Here is a 20,328-nt window from a genome sequence, read left to right on the forward strand (position 1 = left end):
ACGTCTCCCTGGACACTGAAAAAGCCTTTGATCGAGTAGAATGGAGGTACCTCGGGAAGATGCTTGAACGATTTGGGTTTGGGCCAGTGTTCACCTCGTAGGTGAAACTACTGTATTGCACTCCCCTGACGAGCATGTGGATGAACACCACCAGCTCTGAATATTTCCGGCCTCACAGAGGCACGAGGCAGGGGTACCCATTGTCCCCGCTGCTGTTTGCAGTGGCATTTGAGCCACTGGCCGTTAATCCTAGATCAGTGAAGGGATGGATGGGAATTCAGGCAGGAGGCAAGGAGCACAGTATTTCACTCTATGCAGATGACCTGCTGACTCTTACAGAAGTTCACCGGGAACCCATCCGGTCCCGGTGCCTTCCTTAACTACATGGAATTAATGCATTCCATGATCTCTTCCAGTTGAACCCCCTACCCAGCATGGGCAAGATAACGGAACTCCTGAAGGAGTTTGGAGCCTTCTAGGAATACAAATTAAACCTGAGCAAGAGTGAAATATTCCTGGTGAACCGTGGGGTGGGGGTGGGGGGGGGGGGGGGGGGCTGTCTTCCTAGTGAACCTGGGAGGAGCCGAGCAGAGGAACAGAGTTGGCGATGCTGCCATTGAAACTGGCCCAAACTAGGTTCAGGTACCTGGGGATGCAGATAGCTCACGACTGGACGCGGCTTCACAAGTGGAACCTGTTCAGCCTGGTGGAGAAGGTGAGGGGGAATCTACGGAGATGAGGTTTAACTAGATGGTCTGCACACTATGAGGCAGTCCAGGCACTTAAAAATGGATATATGGGTATTTTACAAACTCTCAAACATATTTTTGAAGACTCAGAAGAGAAGCCTGAATGTAAACGAGATGCAAAGAATTTATACCACAAGTTGGTAAAGCTGGAATATGTTATTTTAACAGTCGTTTGGGAAGAAGTGCTGGAGCGTTTCAACAAAAATCCTAAGTGCCAGAACAAACAATTTAGCCACAAATTTAAAATTGTTAGTTTAATTTTTTTGCTCTCTGCATGTAAAAGAGTACATAGCTAGCCAATGTCTTTTTAGAATGCAGAAAATTTCTCTAGGGAATTTCCTCAGGAGTTCTTCCTCTCCTTTTGAATTGTCACCAAAGCTATGGTTGTAGAAAGAAAATATTTCTCCAAGGAAATTACCAGCGCGAGTATTCGAAGACAGGATCTTACTCTACCTACCTCAGTAGAAGTATGCACCATGCACAAAATGGGTAAAAACCAAATTCAAAGCTTATTCAGGACACAGTGTCCTCAATGCAATTGATCTACTACGTTTGAAAATGACTGCCCAAATGTTATGCTGTGGGTATCACCGCAGGTGGGACGGAAGATTTGATGGACCAGCAAAAGGGTCCATTGACTTCCAGTCCCGTGATAGCAAAAGAAACAAAAATAAACCTTGAGGTTTGAAAGGTGACCAGAATTCAATTCAGGTTGAAAAGTAAATAGAATTCTTTCTTCATTTCTAGGTGATAAATTCTGGCTGTTCAATGAGGCGATGTTGGAGCCAGGGTACCCTCGTCACCTGATGGAGCTCGGAGCCGGAATGCCTCATGACAGGATTGATGCAGCCATCTGGTGGGAAATCACTGGTCAGACGTACTTCTTCAGAGAAGACAGGTCTGCTTTGAGTTATGCGTCGTCTTCACTTGGGCAGGTTTTAGTTTCTTGCTGATTTTGCATCAGTATATCAGAGGGAAAACCTGTATACTTCATGGCCCAAAAGACGTGGTGCTGTACCAGAAAGCATTGTTATCCATGTCCCATGAAAACCTGCAGCCATTTTAAATGGATCACTGTATATGATAGACATTACTAAACGGCGTCCGCAACAGATGGTACATTGTCAAGTTAGATACTACAGAGAGATTCATGGTATCCAGAATAGACAGCCTACCTTGCAATAACAACAAGGGGAGTGTGCATTATGCCAGTGGAAAATGCAATATCCCGACAATGGAGGCACTGCTGCAGCACCACAAGAGGTGGCGAGGGACCATTGAAGGACTTAGGTTTTACTGCTGCTGCCTCGGGTTCAAGTTGAGGTTACCTTTTATACAGCAGCCTGGAAAGGGATAAATGTGGTGAATGGAAGGCAAATCTTCCAGGGGCTGGAACCTGCTCCATCTTCAATACCACTTGCATGCGACAGGCAATGATTTTTAAAAAAGTATTTTTATGAAGACATTTAAAAATACATTAAACACAAATCAAAGAACAATACAGCACAGGAACAGGCCCTTCGGCTCTCCAAACCTGCGCCAATCACATCTCCTATCTAGGCCTGTATCCTTCTATACCCAGTCTGTTCATGTGTCTATCCAGATAAGTCTTAAAGATCACTAACGGATCTGCCTCAACTTCCTCAGTTGGCAGTGCGTTCCAGGCCACCAGCACCCTCTGTGTAAAAAGCTTCCCTTGTACATCTTGGATGAGGGAGTTGAAGGGTGGGTCAGTAAATTTGCAGATGATACGAAGATTGGTGGAGTTGTGGATAGTGAGGAGGGCTGTTGTCGGCTTCAAAGAGACATAGATAGAATGCAGAGCTGGGCTGAGAAGTGGCAGATGGAGTTTAACCCTGACAAGTGTGAGGTTGTCCATTTTGGAAGGACAAATATGAATGTGGAATACAGGGTTAATGGTAGGGTTCTTGGCAATGTGGAGGAGCAGGGAGATCTTGGGGTCTATGTTCATAGATCTTTGAAAGTTGCCACTCAAGTGGATAGAGCTGTGAAGAAGGCCTATGGTGTGCTAGTGTTCATTAGCAGAGGGATTGAATTTAAGAGCCGTGAGGTGATGATGCAGCTGTACAAAACCTTTGTCAGGCCACATTTGGAGTACTGTGTGCAGTTCTGGTCACCTCATTTTAGGAAGGATGTGGAAGCTTTGGAAAAGGTGCAAAGGAGATTTACCAGGATGTTGCCTGGAATGGAGAGTAGGTCATACGAGGAAAGGTTGAGGGTGCTAGGCCTTTTCTCATTAGAACGGAGAAGGATGAGGGGCGACTTGATAGAGGTTTATAAGATGATTAGGGGAATAGATAGAGTAGACAGTCAGAGACTTTTTCCCCGGGTGGAACACACCATTACAAGGGGACATAAATTTAAGATAATGGTGGAAGATATAGAGGGGATGTCAGAGGTAGGTTCTTTACCCAGAGAGTAGTGGGGGCGTGGAATGCACTGCCTGTGGAAGTAGTTGAGTCGGAAAAGTTAGGTACCTTCAAGCGGCTATGGGATAGGTACTTGGATTAGGGTAGAATAATGGAGTGTAGGTTAACTTCTTAAGGGCAGCACGGTAGCATTGTGGATAGCACAATTGCTTCACAGCTCCAGGGTCCCAAGTTCGATTTCGACTTGGGTCACTGCCTGTGTGGAGTCTGCACATCCTCCCCGTGACTGCGTGGGTTTCCTCCGGGTACTCCGGTTTCCTCCCACAGTCCAAAGATGTGCAGGTTGGGTGGATTGGCCATGAAAAATTGTCCAAAATTCTATGATTAACCAAGGACAAAAGTTCGGCGCAACATCGTGGGTTGAAGGGCCTGTTCTGTGCTGTATTTCTCTATCTATCTATCTATCTATCTATCTATCTATCTATCTCCACTGAACCTATCCTCCCTCGCCTTGAACTTGTGCCTCCTTGTAATTGTCATTTCCTCCCTGGGAAAAAGCCTCCTCATAATTTTATAAACTTCTATCAGGTCGCCCCTCAGCCTCCGTATTTTTAGGGAGAACAATCCTATTTATTCAATCTCTCCCCATAGCTAATATCTGTGGGTAGCACAAGTGGATGACACTGTGGCTTCACAGGGTCCCAGGTTCGATTCCCCACTGGGTCACTGTCTGTGCGGAGTCTGCATATTCTCCCCGTGTCTGCGTGGGTTTCCTCCGGGTGCTCCGGTTTCCTCCCACAGTCCAAAGACGTGCAGGTTAGGTGGATTGGCCATGATAAATTGCCCTTAGTGTCCAAAAAGGTTAGGAGGGGTTATTGGGTTACGGGATAGGGTGGAAGTGAGGGCTTAAGTGGGTCTGTGCAGACTCGATGGGCCGAATGGCCTCCTTCTGCACTGTATGTTCTATGTTCTAGCCTCTGTACCAGGCAACATCCTGGTAAACCTTTTCTGTTCTCTCTCCAAAGACCATCCTTCTGGTAGTGTGGTAACCAGAACTGGACATAGTATTCCAAATGTGGCCTAATCAACATTCTATATAACAGTAACATAATTTGTGAGCTTTTATACTCTACCCTGTCCTATGAACGCAAGCATGCCATGTGCTTTCTTTACCACCATTTCCATCTGTGCTGCCACTTTTAAGAATCTGTGGACCTGCACGCCCACATTTCTCTGTGTGTCATGCTCCTGATGGTTCCGCCATTTATTTGATAACTCTGACCCGAATTGGATCTACCAAAATGCATCACCATGCATTTGTCCGGGTTAAATTCCATCTACCATTTATCCACCCAATTTTGCAGCCTATCTATATCCTACTGTATTCTCTGACAGTCTTCATCATTATCCCCTACTCCTGCAATCTTAGTATCATCTGCAAACAGGCTAATCAGACCAGCTACATTTTCTTCCAAGTCATTTATATATATATTACAAACAGCAGAGGTCCCAGTACTGATCCCTGCGGAACACCACTAGTTGCAGATCTCCATTCGGAAAAACAGCATTCCGCTGCTTACCCTCTGTCTCCTATGGCCAAGCCAGTTCTGAATCCATCTCTGCTAGAGGCCCAGCGATTTCATCTCTTGTCTGCCTCACGAATCTGGGATAGATGCCATCTGGCCCTGGGGATTTGTCTACCTCAATGCTTTTTAACACACCTAACACTTCCTCCCACATAATAACGACCTGTTCTAAAGTGTTTACACATCCCTCTGACACAAGAGTAAGAACAAACAGATACCCCTCCCAATACTGACACCTCCATTTTCCTTGAAAAGCCGGTGAACAGCTTCCATCACTGGGCAAAACTATCTCCCGACCATCTTAAGGCAAACTAATTTTCTCCAGTCTCAGGAACACTGCCAGATCGCTCACCTACACTCCCGGCTTCGGCGACACCGAGTCCCTCCACTCCAGCAAATCCATCTCTGGGAGCAAAGACCAAATCATCAGCCTCTCGCTCCCGGGTCTTCCGACACACCAAACATTGCCACTTCTGGATTCAGGGCTACCTTCACCTTCAGTACCTCGGACATTATGTCCGAAAACCTCTGCCAGAGCCCTTCAGCTTCGGACATGCCCAACACATGTGAACATGGTTCGCACGCCTCCCCACGCACCGCCCAGATTTGTCCTCCACCCCCTCAAAGAACCTCATCCTGGCCACTTGCATAGGCGCCCTGTGAACTACCTTAAACTGAATAAGGCTAAGCCTAGCACATGACAAAGATGTATTCATCTGCCTCCTCCCACAACCCAGCCTCCATTCCCCCCCCCCCCCCCCCCCCCCCCCCCAGGTCCTCCTCCCACTTCTGTTTGACTTCCCTTATCGGAGCTCCCTCCCAGTGCATTTACTCCTTGAAAATCTCAGACACCTTACCCTCACCCACTCCTGCTTTCAATATCACCCTACTGTAGCCACGGGGCGGCAGCTCAGGCCTCAAATGTTGCCACCACTGTCCCCACACTCGCACTGGACTCTTGGAGTACTTGGCCGGCGAGAATGGCAGAGGCGCCGTCCACAATGCCCCTAAACCTGTGCCCCTACAAGAGGCCACTTCCATCCGCTCTCATGCCAACCTCTCCCCCACTTCCTAACCATGGCTATATTTGCTGCCCCGTAATAGTTCATTATATTTGGCAAGGATAGCCTGCTCCCCCGTGCGCCCGTTCCAACAGCACCTTCTTTACCCGTGGGGATGTTCCTGCCAACATAAACCCTGAAATCAAAGCATTTAACTTTCCAAAAAAATGATTTTGGAATAAAGATTGGGAGGTTTTGAAGAACAAATAAGAGCCTCGGGAGTACCGTCATTTTTACTCTCTGCACCCTCCCCATCAGTGTTAGCGGGAGGACATCCCACCTCTTGAAATCCCCTCTCATCTGTTCCACCCACCAACCGCGTCAGATTTAATTTACGTAGTTGTTCCCATCCCCGCATCACCTGAATGCCCAAATATCTCAAGCTCACCCCACCCCCCCAAACTGCAGTTAGCCCAATCTCCTCTCCTGCCCCCGATCATTCTTCCCCATGTTTAACTTGTATCCCGAAAACCATATTCCTCTAGATATTAATAATTGCCCTGATGCCCCCAGTGGGTCCAAAGGAACAGGTCGTCTACATATAGCGAGACCCTGTGCTCCAACCCCCGCACTATCCCTCTCCAACTCCTTGACGCTCTAAGTGCCCATTACCAGTGGCTCTATTGTCAAGGCAAAAAGCACGGGGAGAGTGGACCCCTGCCTTATCCCATGGTGTAGCCTAAAGTACCCGAACTCACCCGATTTGTCTGTATTCACTCAGATCTTGAGGGGCTGGTTAGCTCACTGAGCTAAATCGCTGGCTTTTAAAGCAGACCAAGCAGGCCAGCAGCACGTGCGATTCCCGTACCAGCCTCCCGGACAGGCGCCGGAATGTGGCGACTAGGGGCTTTTCACAGTAACTTCATTGAAGCCTACTTGTGACAATAAGCAATTTTCATTTCATTTCATTTCACTACTGGCACCCTATAGAACAAACGGGTCCAGTCCACAAACCCCTGCCCGAACCGTCCCAGCACTTCCATCAAACAATCCTACTCCACCTGATCAAATGCCTTCTCCGCATCCATTGCGACCAGCACCTCTACATCCTGTCCGTCCTGGGGCATCATTATCACATTCAGTAATATCCTGACGTTCGCTGACAGATGCCTCCCCTTTACAAACCTGGTCTGGTCTTCCCCTATCACCCCCGACACACAGTCCTCAATCCGCGAGGCCAAGATCTTTGCAAGTAGTTTGGTGTCCACATTTAGCGACGTGTCGAACGAAAGGACCCACACGGCTCCGGGTCTTTATTCTTCTTTAATATTAGGGATATGGAAGCCTGTGATAATGTAGGGGGGAGTTCCCCCTTATCCCTCACCAAGTTATGTGCCCTTACCAGCAGGGCCCCCCAGATCCTCAGAAAACGTCTTATAAAATACTACAGGGAACCCATCCTGGCCTGGGGCCTTGGGGCCTGCATCGCCTTCATCACCTCCACCCAGTCCAATGGAAGCCCCAAGCCCCTCCACCAGGTCCTCCTCCACCTTGGGGAACTCCAACCTGTCGAGGAATCGCCGCGTTCCCTCCCCCACTGGTTAGGGCTCCGATTCATAGAGCATCTTATAAAATTCCTCAAAAACCCCATTCACCCCCACCAGATCCAATACCACTCTTCCCTTCCCATCCTTCACCCTTCCGATCTCTCTCAACGGCTCCTGCTTCCTAAGTTAATGGGCCAGCATCCTGTCCGTCTTCTCCCCATACATGTAGACTGCCCCACCGCAACTGCCCCGCTGCCTTCGTCATGGCCAACAACCCAAACTCCATCTGGAGCTTCTGCCGCTCCTTCAGCAACCCTACCTCTGGGGCCGCCGAATACCTCCTATCCACCTGCCAAATCTCTTCCACCAACCTTGCCATCTCTGCTCTTTCCACCTTGTCCCTATGTGCCCGGATTGATATAAACTCCCCCCTGGCCACTGCCTTAAGTGCCTCCCATAGCGTGGCTGCCAAAACCTCCCCCGTATCGTTCAGTTCCACATACCCCGGATGGCGGCCATCACCCACTCACACAGCTCCTCGTCTGCTAGCAACCCGGCATCCAACCTCCACTGTGAACGCTAACCCCCCCCCCCCACCCCCCCCCCCACTGGTCCACTTGCAAGTCCACCCAGTGCAGCACGTGGTCAGAGACCACCCCCGCCAGCTGCATCTTGTCCACCACATAATAATCGATCCGCGAGTATACTCTGCACATGGGAGAACTACAAAAATGATTTCGCCCTTGGACTCACAAAGTCCATGGGTGTGCCCCCCCCCCCCTGCCCCCCCCAAAGCGCTCCATGAACCCCTTCAGTTCCTGCGCCGGCGCTGACACCCTATGTGACCGTGGGCTTGACAGGTCCAAACCTGGTTCAATGATTGTGACCTCCCCCATATTCAACCGATGCAAATCCGGGTCCTGGATCTTCCCCGCAACCCTCCACATGAAATCAGCATTGTCCCAGTTTGGGGCATAGACATTCACCAAGACCACTTGCATCCCCGACAGCTACCACTTGCCATCACAAACCTACCTGCTGAATCTGCCATTATATTCGCCACCTCAGACTCCACCCATGTGTTTATCAGCACCTCCACCCCTGCGTCTTCATATCTAGTGAAAAACTTGCCCTACCCACCCTTTCCTTAGCCTAGTTAGGTCCCCAAACTTCAAGTGCGTTTCTTGCAAAAAGACCATGGGCTGGATTCTCTGTCCCGCCGCACCACATTTCCGTTTCACCCCGCTGGAAGGATGCTCCGATACGACGGCTGCTCAATGGGGTTTCCTATTGTGGGACAGCCCCATGTCATCAGGAAACCCCCGGGCTGCCGGAAAAATGGAGCACCCGCCGGCGGAGAATCCAGCCCACATCTTCCTTCAAGCTCTTCAAATGCACGAACAAGCGTGACCGTTTGACTGGCCCATTCAGCCCCTCTCACATTCCATATGACCAGCCAGGTCGGGGGCACCCCATCCCCTCCCCTGCCGGTCAAACCATTTCTCTTCTTGGGCCAGTCCCCTGGCCCGTGTCATGCGACCTTCCCAGGCCCATTCTTTGATGTCTACCGCCACCGCCCTCCTTTCTTGCTACGCCACAACAGCCACACCTTTGTCAGAACCTGGCCCCCCCATCCTCCCCACCTCCCTTAAACAAAACAACAAACCCATTACCCTCTGTTACACGAACCACCTGCTCTTGCCCACTGCACTCCCTTTAACTAGCCCACCCAGCTAGCCTGGAAGCCCTCGCTGATGGCGCAAAATCTCCTACCCGCCCACTGATTCCCCCCCCCCCCCCCCCCCAGCCCCACCCTGCTCGCACATCTCCATAGTGCAAACAACAATAGACTAAGATGGACGAAGAAAAAGGTGCACGCAACCTCCACGTTCCCCAAACTTCCCGCCACAGAACCCAACAAAACATCTCATAGAAGAGAGGTTCTCCCCTAACCAACAAATCAAAAGCAATAAAGCGAAAAGGCAGGGAGAACCAACATCTCCTCGCATTTCCTCCACTGTCCCTCTCTTGCCAGTCCCTTTATCTCTTAGAAACTCCATTGCCTCCTCTGGTGTTCCAAAATAATACTCCCGACTGTTGTAAGTCACCCAGAGATGGGTCGGGTACAGTATCCAAAACTTCACCCTCTTCTTAAAGAGGGCAATCTTCACTCGATTGAACCCGGCTCTCATCTTTGCCAGTTCCGCTTCCAGAGCTCATTGCCTTCCCAGGTTCACCCCCTGGTCTGCCTGGCCCACCACAAAATCTTCTCCTTGTCGAGGAATCGGTGGAGCTGCACAACCATCGCCCTTGGTGGCCCATTCGCCTGCAGCTTCCACATCAGCGCAGTATGTGCCCAGTTGAACTCCAGGGGCCAGTCGAAGGCCCCCTCCCCCATCAATTTCTCCATCATCTTGACTACATATGAGCCAGCGACCTCCCCCCCCCCCCCCCCCCCGCCCCCCCCCCCCCCCCCCCCCCCCCATGCCCATTGGCATCCCCATAATTCTTAATATCTGTTGTGATCTTGTGATATTTCAGGTGGGGTTGTGGAAGCGAGATCTGGCTACAGAGTCAGAAATGCATGACTACAACAACCTTCAGCTTTCTGGCTATTCCTCAGGAAAATTTTACTTTTATAGTACTAACTAAACCCTTGCATTAACTGTAATTTGAACTGAGGACAATTTGAAAGAATAGTGTTTGCCATATGCAGATTATGCACTGAGAGGTTTCAGTTACATGGCCCTGCACAATGCACTTTAAATAGTGTTTTACATTCATTATTTCATTTGGTTTATTTGGTGTTTTGAATTGATTTATCTCACCTGCTTCCATTCCCTATGTGTGATGTTTGATGTAGATTTACCTACTCCAACCTGATTTCCTCTTGTGTAAAGAATATTTTTTTGTGGAGCTGGTTTGCAAAACAATTACTACAGTGCTGCTTAACATTGAATATTAAACAGACTTTCTTATGATTTCAGATACTGGCGCTTCAGTGAAGAGAAGAGAGCAGTAGATAGTGGCTACCCAAAACCCATCAGTGTTTGGAAAGGAATCCCACCTTCGCCAAAGGGGGCCTTCCTCACAGTCAATGGAGGTAAGCATGGATCCATCTGGAGAAATTATAAGAAAATAAGGAGCCCGGTTAAGTAGGAACTGATGAGCATGTACTGTTGAATGCCTGAACTGGTTTCTGTTTGTGTAATGAAAAGAAACTTTGTTTAATTCCAGGTAAAGGCTATACCATTCTATGATGTAGGGGCAATTTTCAGCCCACGATCACCGTTAGAGAACAGCAACCCAGGTGGAAAATCGGGAAACTCTATTCTCTCCAGAGAGATCGCGTTTCCCGATTTTTTTTAATCCCACCTCTCGCACAAGGTTCACATAACAAAGGGTGGGAACCTCATTTAAATTAATTAGAATAAATTACAATATATTAACAGGCTCCCTGCTACATGATCCCCCTCCCCACTAAAGATTCATACCACACTTTGACGTGACACAGCAAAGTTTACAACAGCTTTATAAAAACGTGAATAAGTCGATGGGACTCCTCCAGGGGTACATGTTACGCTCCGATGTTAGATCCATAATAAGAACCAAATCTCGGCTTCTTCGACTCCCAAGATTGTGTTCAGTAATCACTTCTCCATAACAAAACAGTGCCACCTGTATCCCCTTCATATATTGGTGCAATCAATTAAACAATAAGTGCAATCTATTAACCACCCCAATTCCAAGAGGGGAGTTCATTTTTTACATAGGGAGATTGGGGAGGCAGAGATTGGTGGGCCATCTTGGTGGTGGATCGGAGCTACTCGGCGGCTCCTGAGGAGAAGCTGGTAAAAGAAAGGAAGAAGCTCCAAGTGGAGTTTGAGCTTGTGTCAACGGGGAAGGCAGTGGGGCAGGTGGGCTGGGTTGGGGGGAGCGATGCATGAGCTTGGAGAGGGGGAAAGACCAGAAGCATGCTTGCGCATCAGTTGAGGAGACAGGCGGCGGCGAGGGAGATTGGGTAGATGAGGAACCAGATGGGGGCAGGGTGGTTACTGAGTCAGGGATGGTAAATGGAGTATTTGAGGATTCTTACTGGAAATTGAATAGTTTGGACACCCGGCGGGTTGTGAGGACATGAGGTGATTTCTGGATGCACTGGAGTTCCCAACAGTAAGGCGGGGAAGGTACAGGGGTTGGGTGCGTCGATTGGGCTGGGGGAAGAATTGGGGTGTGTGGACTCAATGCAGTCGGGGAAGGCCATGGACCCGGTTGGGTTCCCAGCAGAGTTTTATAATATGTTTGGTTCATAATTTTGGCTCTTAGGCAAGATGTACAGTGAATCGAGTGAACACCCGCCCATGCTGTCTCGGACTTCTATCTCGCTTATTTTTTTTATTTTGTTTTTTATAAATTTAGATTACCCAATTATTTTTTCCAGTTAAGGGGCAATTTAGCGTGGCCAATCCACCTACTCTGCACATTTTTGGGTTGTGGAGGTGAAACCCACGCAGACACGGGGAGAATGTGCAAACTCCACACGGACAGTGACCCAGAACTGGGATCGAACCTGGGACCTCAACACCGTGAGGCTGCTGCGCTAACCACTAGGCCACCATGCTGCCCTATCTCGCTTATTTTTTTAAAAGGACAAAGACCCGGAGCAATGTAGATCGTACCACACGCTGTAAAGGTAGATGTAAAGCTGTTGGCGAAGGTGCTGGCAAGACATATAGAGGATTGTGTACCGGGCGTGATAGGAGAGGACCAAATGGGGTGCATGAAAGGGTGGCAGCTGTTGGTGAATATGAGAGGATTATTAAATATGATGCCCTCGGGAGACCAGGAAATGGAGGTAGTATTGTCAATGGATGTGAAGAAAGCGGTTGACCATTTGAATGGGCATATTTGTCTGAGTTGGTGGGCTGGTTTGGGTTTGCACAGGGATTTGTGGTTGGGCTAGGTTGCTGTACAAGGTCTTCAAGGCGAGTGTCTATACAAATAACGTTAGTTCGGAGTACTGTGGATTGCACTAGGGGATGAGGGCAGGGGTGCTGCTCTCTCCATCACTCTTTGCTTTAGCAATTAAGCCATTGGCAATGGCGCTTAGAGCAAAGCCTCGGGGGGAGAGACGTTTTTCCGTTATCATTAGCTGGAAAGGTCCAAATGGTAAAGATGGTGGTGTTGCTGAAGTTTCTGATTGTCTTCCAGAACCTCCCAATCTTTGTGCCCAAAACTTTTTGCAGTAGGATCAATAAAATTATTTCAGAGTTCATATGGGCGGGTAAGGTACCTCGGACTAGGAGGGTATTCCTGGAGAGGGATAGGCTGAGAGGGAGGTTGGCATTACCAAGCCTGCTGAAATTCTACTGGGGAGCGAAAGTCAGGAAGTGGGCAGTGGAGGAGAGGTCGGTGTGGGGACAGATGGAGGAGGCCTCGTGCAGAGGGTCAGGTTTGCATCTCTTTCATTCGTGCCAGCTAAGTATTCCACGAGCCCTGTAGTGGTAATAAGATTGAGGGTATGGAACCAATGCCAACAGCATTTTGAGATGGAAAGCATGTCGCTTTGGGCGCGTCATAGGTTTATGATCGGATTAAATTCTTACATTTAGGGTGTGGGAGCAGGTGGGGATAGATGCTTCAGGGACCTGTTCATAGGAGGGATGTTTGTGGACGTAGGGGAGTTAGAGGTGGAGTACCAGCTGCCAAAGGGGAATAGGTTTTGATACATGCAAATTAGGCACTTTATTAGGCTTTGTTTCCAAAATTGCCACTTCCGGCGCTGCAAGATAAGATTCTTCCTGAGAATGAGATAGGGGAGAGTAAGATCCTGGACATATATGGGGAGCTGATGGAGAGAGGGAGATCCCCAGTGAAGGAAATCAAATAGAAATGGAAAGAGCTGCTAGTGGGGAAAATTGAGGCCGGAATCTGGAATGAGGCTCTGTGAAGGGTTAAGTCAACCTTGTCTTATGCAAGACTAAGTTCATTCATTACAACGTGGTGCATAGGGCTCACATGATGGTGTCAAGGATGAGTTGTTTCTTTCCTGGGATAGAGAATAGGTGTGGCCCATGTGCAGGGGGCACGGCGAACTACACCCATATGTTCTGGGCATGTCCAAAGTTGGAGGAGTTCTGGAAAGCCTTTGCAGAGACAGTGTCAAAGATTTTGGGGGTGAAGGTGGCACCGAGCTCCTGGGTCGCAATATTTGGAGTTTGGAGGATCGGAGGCGGGCAGTCTATTAAGCAAATAAAATCCCAATTCTACCTTAAGTACTAGGGATTATTAATTATTTCATAACAGCGCAACGGTAAGTTTAGCCTCCGGGGAGAGGGGAACATGCCCAGGTAGTGCCAATCTGGCCGTGACACCCTGTGCTGGGGCAGTGCAGGGGCAGGCCCTCATGCAGGCCCCATGGGGTGTGAGGTTTGGGGGGTGGGAGGGAACGGAGAGATCGACAGTGAGGAGGAAACCTGCAGGCACAGGGGGGTGCGGCCACTGGGGCGGGAGGGGTACAAGTGATATGTGGCGGTTGGTGGGGTGAGTCGCCGATGATTGTCCGGGGCGGGGGTGCTGTTGGAGAAAGAGAGAGGCCCAATACTTCTGTTGTCAGGTGGAGGGCTGCTGTTTTAATCAGGTGCCTTTTAAATATTACGTCCCAATCTCAGTGGAGCTGAGTGCCGGCTCTATCAGGCGCGTCCCACCAGTGCGATGGCGTAAATAACGCCACCCTTTTTTTTAAAGCCGTTCAAAATCTGGAGAGAATACTAGTCTTGTGCAACTGGAGAGCTACATGCTGGTTTTCTAGGCCAACAAAAGCATGCCATGCAATAGTATTACTACAGCAAAAGCAGTTTCACAGATACCACTTTACATTAACAGTTATATAGTTCCTGGAATTTTCTGGCCTTGATTTCTATGCGGGACCAGAAAACCACGCCCAGAAAGTTTCAGGTACCAGCTAATACTCACTTTTACGCAAAGATAGAATTAGATAAAATATTCTGTATAGAAACAGGCCATATGGTCTAATCAATCCACGCTGATTTTAATGCTCCACTCTAAATTTTTCCTTTAGGTCATGCCTGTGACTTCCTTATTTTTCTTACCAGCGTTTAATACCACACAATTATCTTTTGAAATTAATTTGCCAATTACATCTACATTCGTCACTTGTTGCAGTTTTCTTCAGTATTAACTAACCAATCCTAAATTAATTTGTTGTCATCTGAAAATTTAGAAATTGTTTCTGACTCTCGTGTCCTAAATTGTGAATAACGCACAGCCAATGCAAAAAATAACTATCCAATTAAAACGCTGAATGAATTAATTATACACTTCTGGCTATATTTGTATAACCTTTAAAACTGTTGAGATGACATCTCTAAAATTGTTTTTATTTTGATTGACAGCCTACACGCATTTTTACAAAGGTACCAAATACTGGAAGTTTAACAACCAGTTGCTGAGAACGGAACCTGGTTATCCAAAATCCATCCTTCGTGACTGGATGGGATGCCACCTGGATGTGGAAACTAATTTTGATGAAAAGAAGCCTACTTTGGATGTTGATGATTTTGATGATATTGATGACAGGGATGATGAAGGTGATACAAAGGAAGAGAAGGAAAAAGAGAGGGAAGAAGAGGTGGACATCCATATTAACATCCCCGTGGATGACTATACGAGAACCATGAATATAGTAATAGTCATAGTCCCACTGATTTTGCTGCTTTGCATTCTGGGATTGATCTATGCCATCCTCCAACTGCAGAAGAAGGGAACACCAAGACTCCTGCTGTACTGTAAACGCTCAATGCAGGAGTGGGTTTGACGCTCATGTTGGTGCTGTTACTCGATGGCTCACCCTTGGGTCACAGACATTGAGTCCAGGTGACACTGCTTCTCAATTTTGTTTTACTTTATACAGTTCTGCTCAATGCTGTTAAGTGAGGCATTAAACATACAAAACATAGAGAATTTGCAGTATTTTGAGATGGTCCCAGGGTTATTGGGTTAAAAGAATTTGTGATATGGTTCCAAGGAATGCTTCCTGTGCCTTTTTACCTCCCTGCCGTTAACTGTGCTGTGTAAGATGGTACAAAAGTGAAGCCTGGCATGAGAAAGGATTCCTACTGGGCTTCCAAAAGGAGTGTCACTGGCTGGAGATGATGAACCACAAGGCACAAAACACTTGAAATAATTATTACTGTTTGAGCACATCATTATTGTGATTAATTCATAAATAATTTCTATCCAACCTTTAGTCCACTGAAAAATTTCCACTCCTGAGCCGAATATTTTCTGAACATTGGCCTGGATCATCATAACTTGGTGTTAGAACAACTGCTGTCAGCTACAATGAGTCATAGAAATACTGGACATTCATTGAAGCAGCCACAAAAAATAACCTTGTTTCTCTATACCTTAACATTGTTGCAGTTTTATCAATTAGACTCAGAGCTTTAATAAAATTACTGCATCATTAGGAGAGAACTGCTATTCCATTGTACCACTGTAAGATAATTACTGTAACTTGTACAAACACTGGGAGATTGTCATTTCCTCTCCTATAATTTAGACTCAGCTGATTCTATGAGATGTCCTTATCAACACTATGACTCTGTTGTGGTTAAACCTGTTCTACTGAAAGAAAATCATTCAATTCCAGCAGATTTTAGTGCAGGACCAAATAATTCTTTCATTTTACTTTTTAAACGTTTGCACTTGTGCCTTTCGTGTGGATTGGGTTGTTGCTACAGTAAAGCATTGCAAAAATTAGTTTACCAGAGGTCCTGGCTTGCCTTCTGAGACTGTAAAGAGTCTCCTTGACAATAGCCTCACTCTGGGCTGCAGTCCAGAGTCTGATGCTTGCTGATTGCAGAGTTACCTCTCCTGGCTGAAGGTTAAATCCTGCTGAATATCAAGCTAGAGGCAGATTTCTAACTGGACAACGGTAACTGTTTAAATGAAAAGTTCCCTTTTATGGATAATTTACATTCTGATTGATTTTTCATCAGTAGAATATATTGTACATAAACAATGGAGATGTTCTTGTTGGCACTTTGACTCTGTTAACAGCATCGACCTGTCCCCATATTGGAGGCAGAAATCTAATTGAATGGAGATAATCAATTCGTAGAAGGATTTTGGAGATATTGTGTCATCTGATGGCTTTGACTTAAAAAGAATATTGCATGAAAGCAATTACAGAGGATGCCTAAAGAATAGGGTTGTCACTCTTTTTGCCAAGTTCAAAACTCGACTTTGATAGTCTGCATCCTTTCTTTGGACACATACTTCAAGGAGGTCATCATTATAACCACAAAATTCATCTAAGATTAACCTCCACATTGAAGCTGTATGATGTGCTGAATATCCATTATTCATCCACAATCCTCTCAATTATATTATGGTAAAGCATAGGGATCGGGGTTCAGATATATACCAACAAAATTGAACTCAGCTTCTTTTTCTGCTCCAAAGGTTAGTGACACACTTTCTAACTGCCTTCCAACATTAAGAGCTGGATATTCCAAAATCTCCTCCATTTTATTCAGAAAATCTGAAAATTTATTTTCAGTAGCTGCCAGTATTGACATGGCTCCATTAGCCTTTCTTGTCACACATCAATCTAAAGCAGCCTCTGTAGAACTTCAGTGTATTCCTCAACTCCATTCCTAAGGCCGCATCCACATCCCCACCAGTGCCCATCTCCACCTAACTGTGTTCACTTCACCCAAGCTCCAGCCCATGACTTTATCACCCATAATGTTTTCTCAAAGCCTTTTTGCTTCCAAATTCAGAAAAATACAACTCATTCAGAACTGTATAGCTTGCATTCTCACCCCCACAAGAATTCCAGTATTCTCATCATTCAGTCTTTTCTGAGCTTTGTCGGCTTATTTCAAGATTCTAAACATTGATTTCAAATCCATAGACTCCTCCTGTATTTCCTCCATTCAATCATCCCCAAACACCATCCCTTGTTCCCTCTGACTTCTAGCGCATAATTGGTGCCCACATTTTTAGCTGCTATGGTCCTTCCTCTCTTTTTTGTAACCACCTGCATTCCAAAAAACTTCTAACTTCTTTCTCTTCGACCATGCAATTTCCTGAAATGATTTTCCTTTCTTTTAACTATTTATCACTTTTTTTCCAATATCAAGGCTTTCAGTTATTTTCAGTTTCACGAAGAGTGTTAAGAAATGTGAATGGACGTTGTTGTCTGCTTAGTTTTCCAGAACACCTTTGACAAAGTGCTTCACAAGTAACTGCAACAAACTGATGAAAATTCAGCATAAAATCTGGAAATGGTGTTACTAGGTTAAGGAGTGGGCGAAATAATTACAGGTGTGGTATGGCCAAAAAGATCTCTTTTAGAATCCCTTCTATTTTAAGCACACCTTGGTTCAAAATCAAAATGCTACATCAGGTGGTACAATAAATGTGAGACAGCCAAGAAAATTTTAAAAATCAGCTAGATAAAAATGGCCAAGGGAGTTTGTTGTAGGTGAAACTGCATGCAGGTAAGTGTAAAGTATTGCACATGAGTAGTGTTGACATTTCTAAGGGTGAGATTAGAAGAAACCTATGGTTGTTTGTAAACTTAGCACATAACAAGTTATTGTAAAGCAAATATAAGTTTGAGCAATAGAGCCTAGAATATAAGTTAGAAAAATCACATTGTAACTGTACTGTACCCTGGTCAAACTCCACTATTGCTCAAGGATATATTCAACACCCGTAGCTAATGTAGAGAAGAGCCAGAAGGTTGATCCTTAATGCCAGAGAGAGGAGCTATATAAAGAAAGTCTAGGGAAATATGGGGTGCGATTCAACTTTTTAAAAAAATAGAGTCTCTTCTAGGCGGGAATCGAGGGGTCATTCCCGGCGCTGTTTTACTTTTTAGTCCCCGGCATGGAACGCCCCTCCAAGGCCGCGCTTAGCCGCACATCCTGCACTGAGGAGCTCCGGTGAGCAGATCAGAGGAGTGGCTAGCCCACCACTTTCTCCTGAGCTGTACCCCATTTAATAGGGGGTGAGTAGGCACCGAAATTGGCAGCTTGCCTGTTGTACTTAAATAAATAATTAAGGGTCAATTGAGTTTGCTTGCAAGCCATAACATGGTTGGTGAGGACATACAGGCAAACGTAGGCAGCCCATTATTTTAAAAGGGCAGGAAGGAGGGAAGGTACTATATCCAGGCCGGGGGGGGGGAACTGCATTCCCTTTGCACATTGGAAGCACCCCCCCAAAATATAGTATCCCCTTTCATTCCCACCTGCACCGCAAAACCAATGGCCCCCATCTCCCTGGGGTGCCTCATCCTTCCCCGTCCAGTCCCGCGGACTTAACTGAGCCCAGGCTCCATGGCCCCTTCAACCTGGGCCTGCTTGCAGTCCTAGCAATGCCCACTACTGAACTCTAGCGCTGCCAAGGCTGCAAGAGCGGTCAGCCAGTAAAATTGGCTGACAGCTACTAACAGTAGGACTTCTTCTCAGTATTACCATCCGCAGTGAGCAGGGCAGATTTCATTTCCTCAGTTGGTAATCAACCAACTTTTTGTTGGGCGAAGTAAGCAGTATCCTACCCCCCCCGGGGAAATCAGTCCCCAGCTGTGGGTGCACTGCTGGCACAACAGATTCCAGACAGCGGGTATCTGTATCTGAAGTGCTGTAACCTGTAAGGCTACGGATCAGGTGCTGAAAAATGGGATTAAAATGCACGGCTAGTCTCTTTTTCAACCGTTTTGGCCAGTGCAGACACAATGGGCTGAATGGCCTCTTCTGCACCGTTATCTGTCTGTAGTTCTATGGATTGCTACAGGTTCACAAAAGAAGAGAAAAGGGTAGGCTGAAATTTGAACAAGAGCTTATTCGTGTCCAGTTAGAATTTCTGAATTGCTCAGACAGTCCACTTAAAAACTGGAATGGTTGATCCAAAACAAAATAGATGGCAGTACTGCCATCAAAACTTCCACCAGGCACTCAGAGAGGATACTGGGTCCATATCTCACACTGCATGTGTCTTTATGTTAAGTATTAATCTAAACTGGGAGCATCTAACAGTTGTTTTCTTCATTCTAACCTGTTACAGGGTGCAGAAGCTGCCCCCAAAATTCAAAACTTTCAGAATCACGATTCTGTGATGTTCAGTTAGAATTATTTTTCTGTAGGGTAGCTCTGTCATCAGTCCAAGATGATGTGATTTCAAGGTATCTTTTGAATTTGGTGCTAATTTGTAGTAATAGGGAGGTATGCAACAATGGCTTCATCAGGGTATTACAATACGATCTGGGCAGCTAACAGTCTATATTATACACAGTACAGCCAGATAATCACACATGTTGGATTTGTATTGCGGGTATTTACAAAATAATAAGTAACTAAATATGGGAGCATCACCACTCAACTCTTTGTTATCTGATACTGGGTTCTGCACCTCTATGTAAGTCAGTCACCACAGTGATGGTATCCAAACATTGCTATGTTGCAATAATTACTGTCACTCAATGTTCCAAAAATCATGCAATTTGGAAGCAAATGTTAGACGTATGGTTTTATTTTTAAAATAACTTTTTTCATGTATTTAGAGTTTCTGATGTTTTTTAAATTGGTTCATGCTGGGCGTGTGTTACAATTAAATACCACAAATGAAACTCCCTGCTTCTGCAGTGACTGGTCAGTGGCTTCATTTATGTTTGGTGAGGATACACAGAACCAGATGTGTCCACACATTCACAACACAAGAATGGAGTGAAATGTTGATCAAGCAATATATTGCAGTGGTTTACAACAACATCAGTATCCTTAAGCAGGACTGTGTATCCTCTGATCTGAAACTTAAATCTTATGCATGTCATAAGATAGTATGCCATAGGACAAACTATTACCATTTTACCAGGGTGCCAAACATTTGAAACTAGCATGAACTACCCATCATTTTCTACCCACTGCTCTGAAATGCAAAAAGTACAATATTCACACTTGACAGTTCAGGCAGAAACTAGCACAAAGAAAGAACAAATCAGAAGTAAGACAATGCAGTAA

General features: G+C 46.3%; 1 protein-coding gene across 1 annotated transcript in view; it reads left to right on the plus strand.

Annotated features, from left to right (window-relative positions):
* Positions 1 to 19,937, plus strand: part of mmp15b (matrix metallopeptidase 15b) — a 140,068-nt gene extending 120,131 nt beyond the window's left edge. The window contains exons 8-10 of the mRNA XM_038806990.1: positions 1,497 to 1,647; positions 10,261 to 10,376; positions 14,689 to 19,937. Of these exons, the coding sequence (XP_038662918.1) occupies positions 1,497 to 1,647; positions 10,261 to 10,376; positions 14,689 to 15,110 (689 nt within the window). The 3' untranslated portion in view covers positions 15,111 to 19,937. The remainder of the gene's footprint in view (positions 1 to 1,496; positions 1,648 to 10,260; positions 10,377 to 14,688) is intronic.
* The last annotated feature ends 391 nt before the right edge of the window (positions 19,938 to 20,328 follow it).

The sequence above is a fragment of the Scyliorhinus canicula genome, chromosome 9 (genome assembly GCF_902713615.1).
Source record: "Scyliorhinus canicula chromosome 9, sScyCan1.1, whole genome shotgun sequence".
Lineage (NCBI taxonomy): Eukaryota > Metazoa > Chordata > Chondrichthyes > Carcharhiniformes > Scyliorhinidae > Scyliorhinus > Scyliorhinus canicula.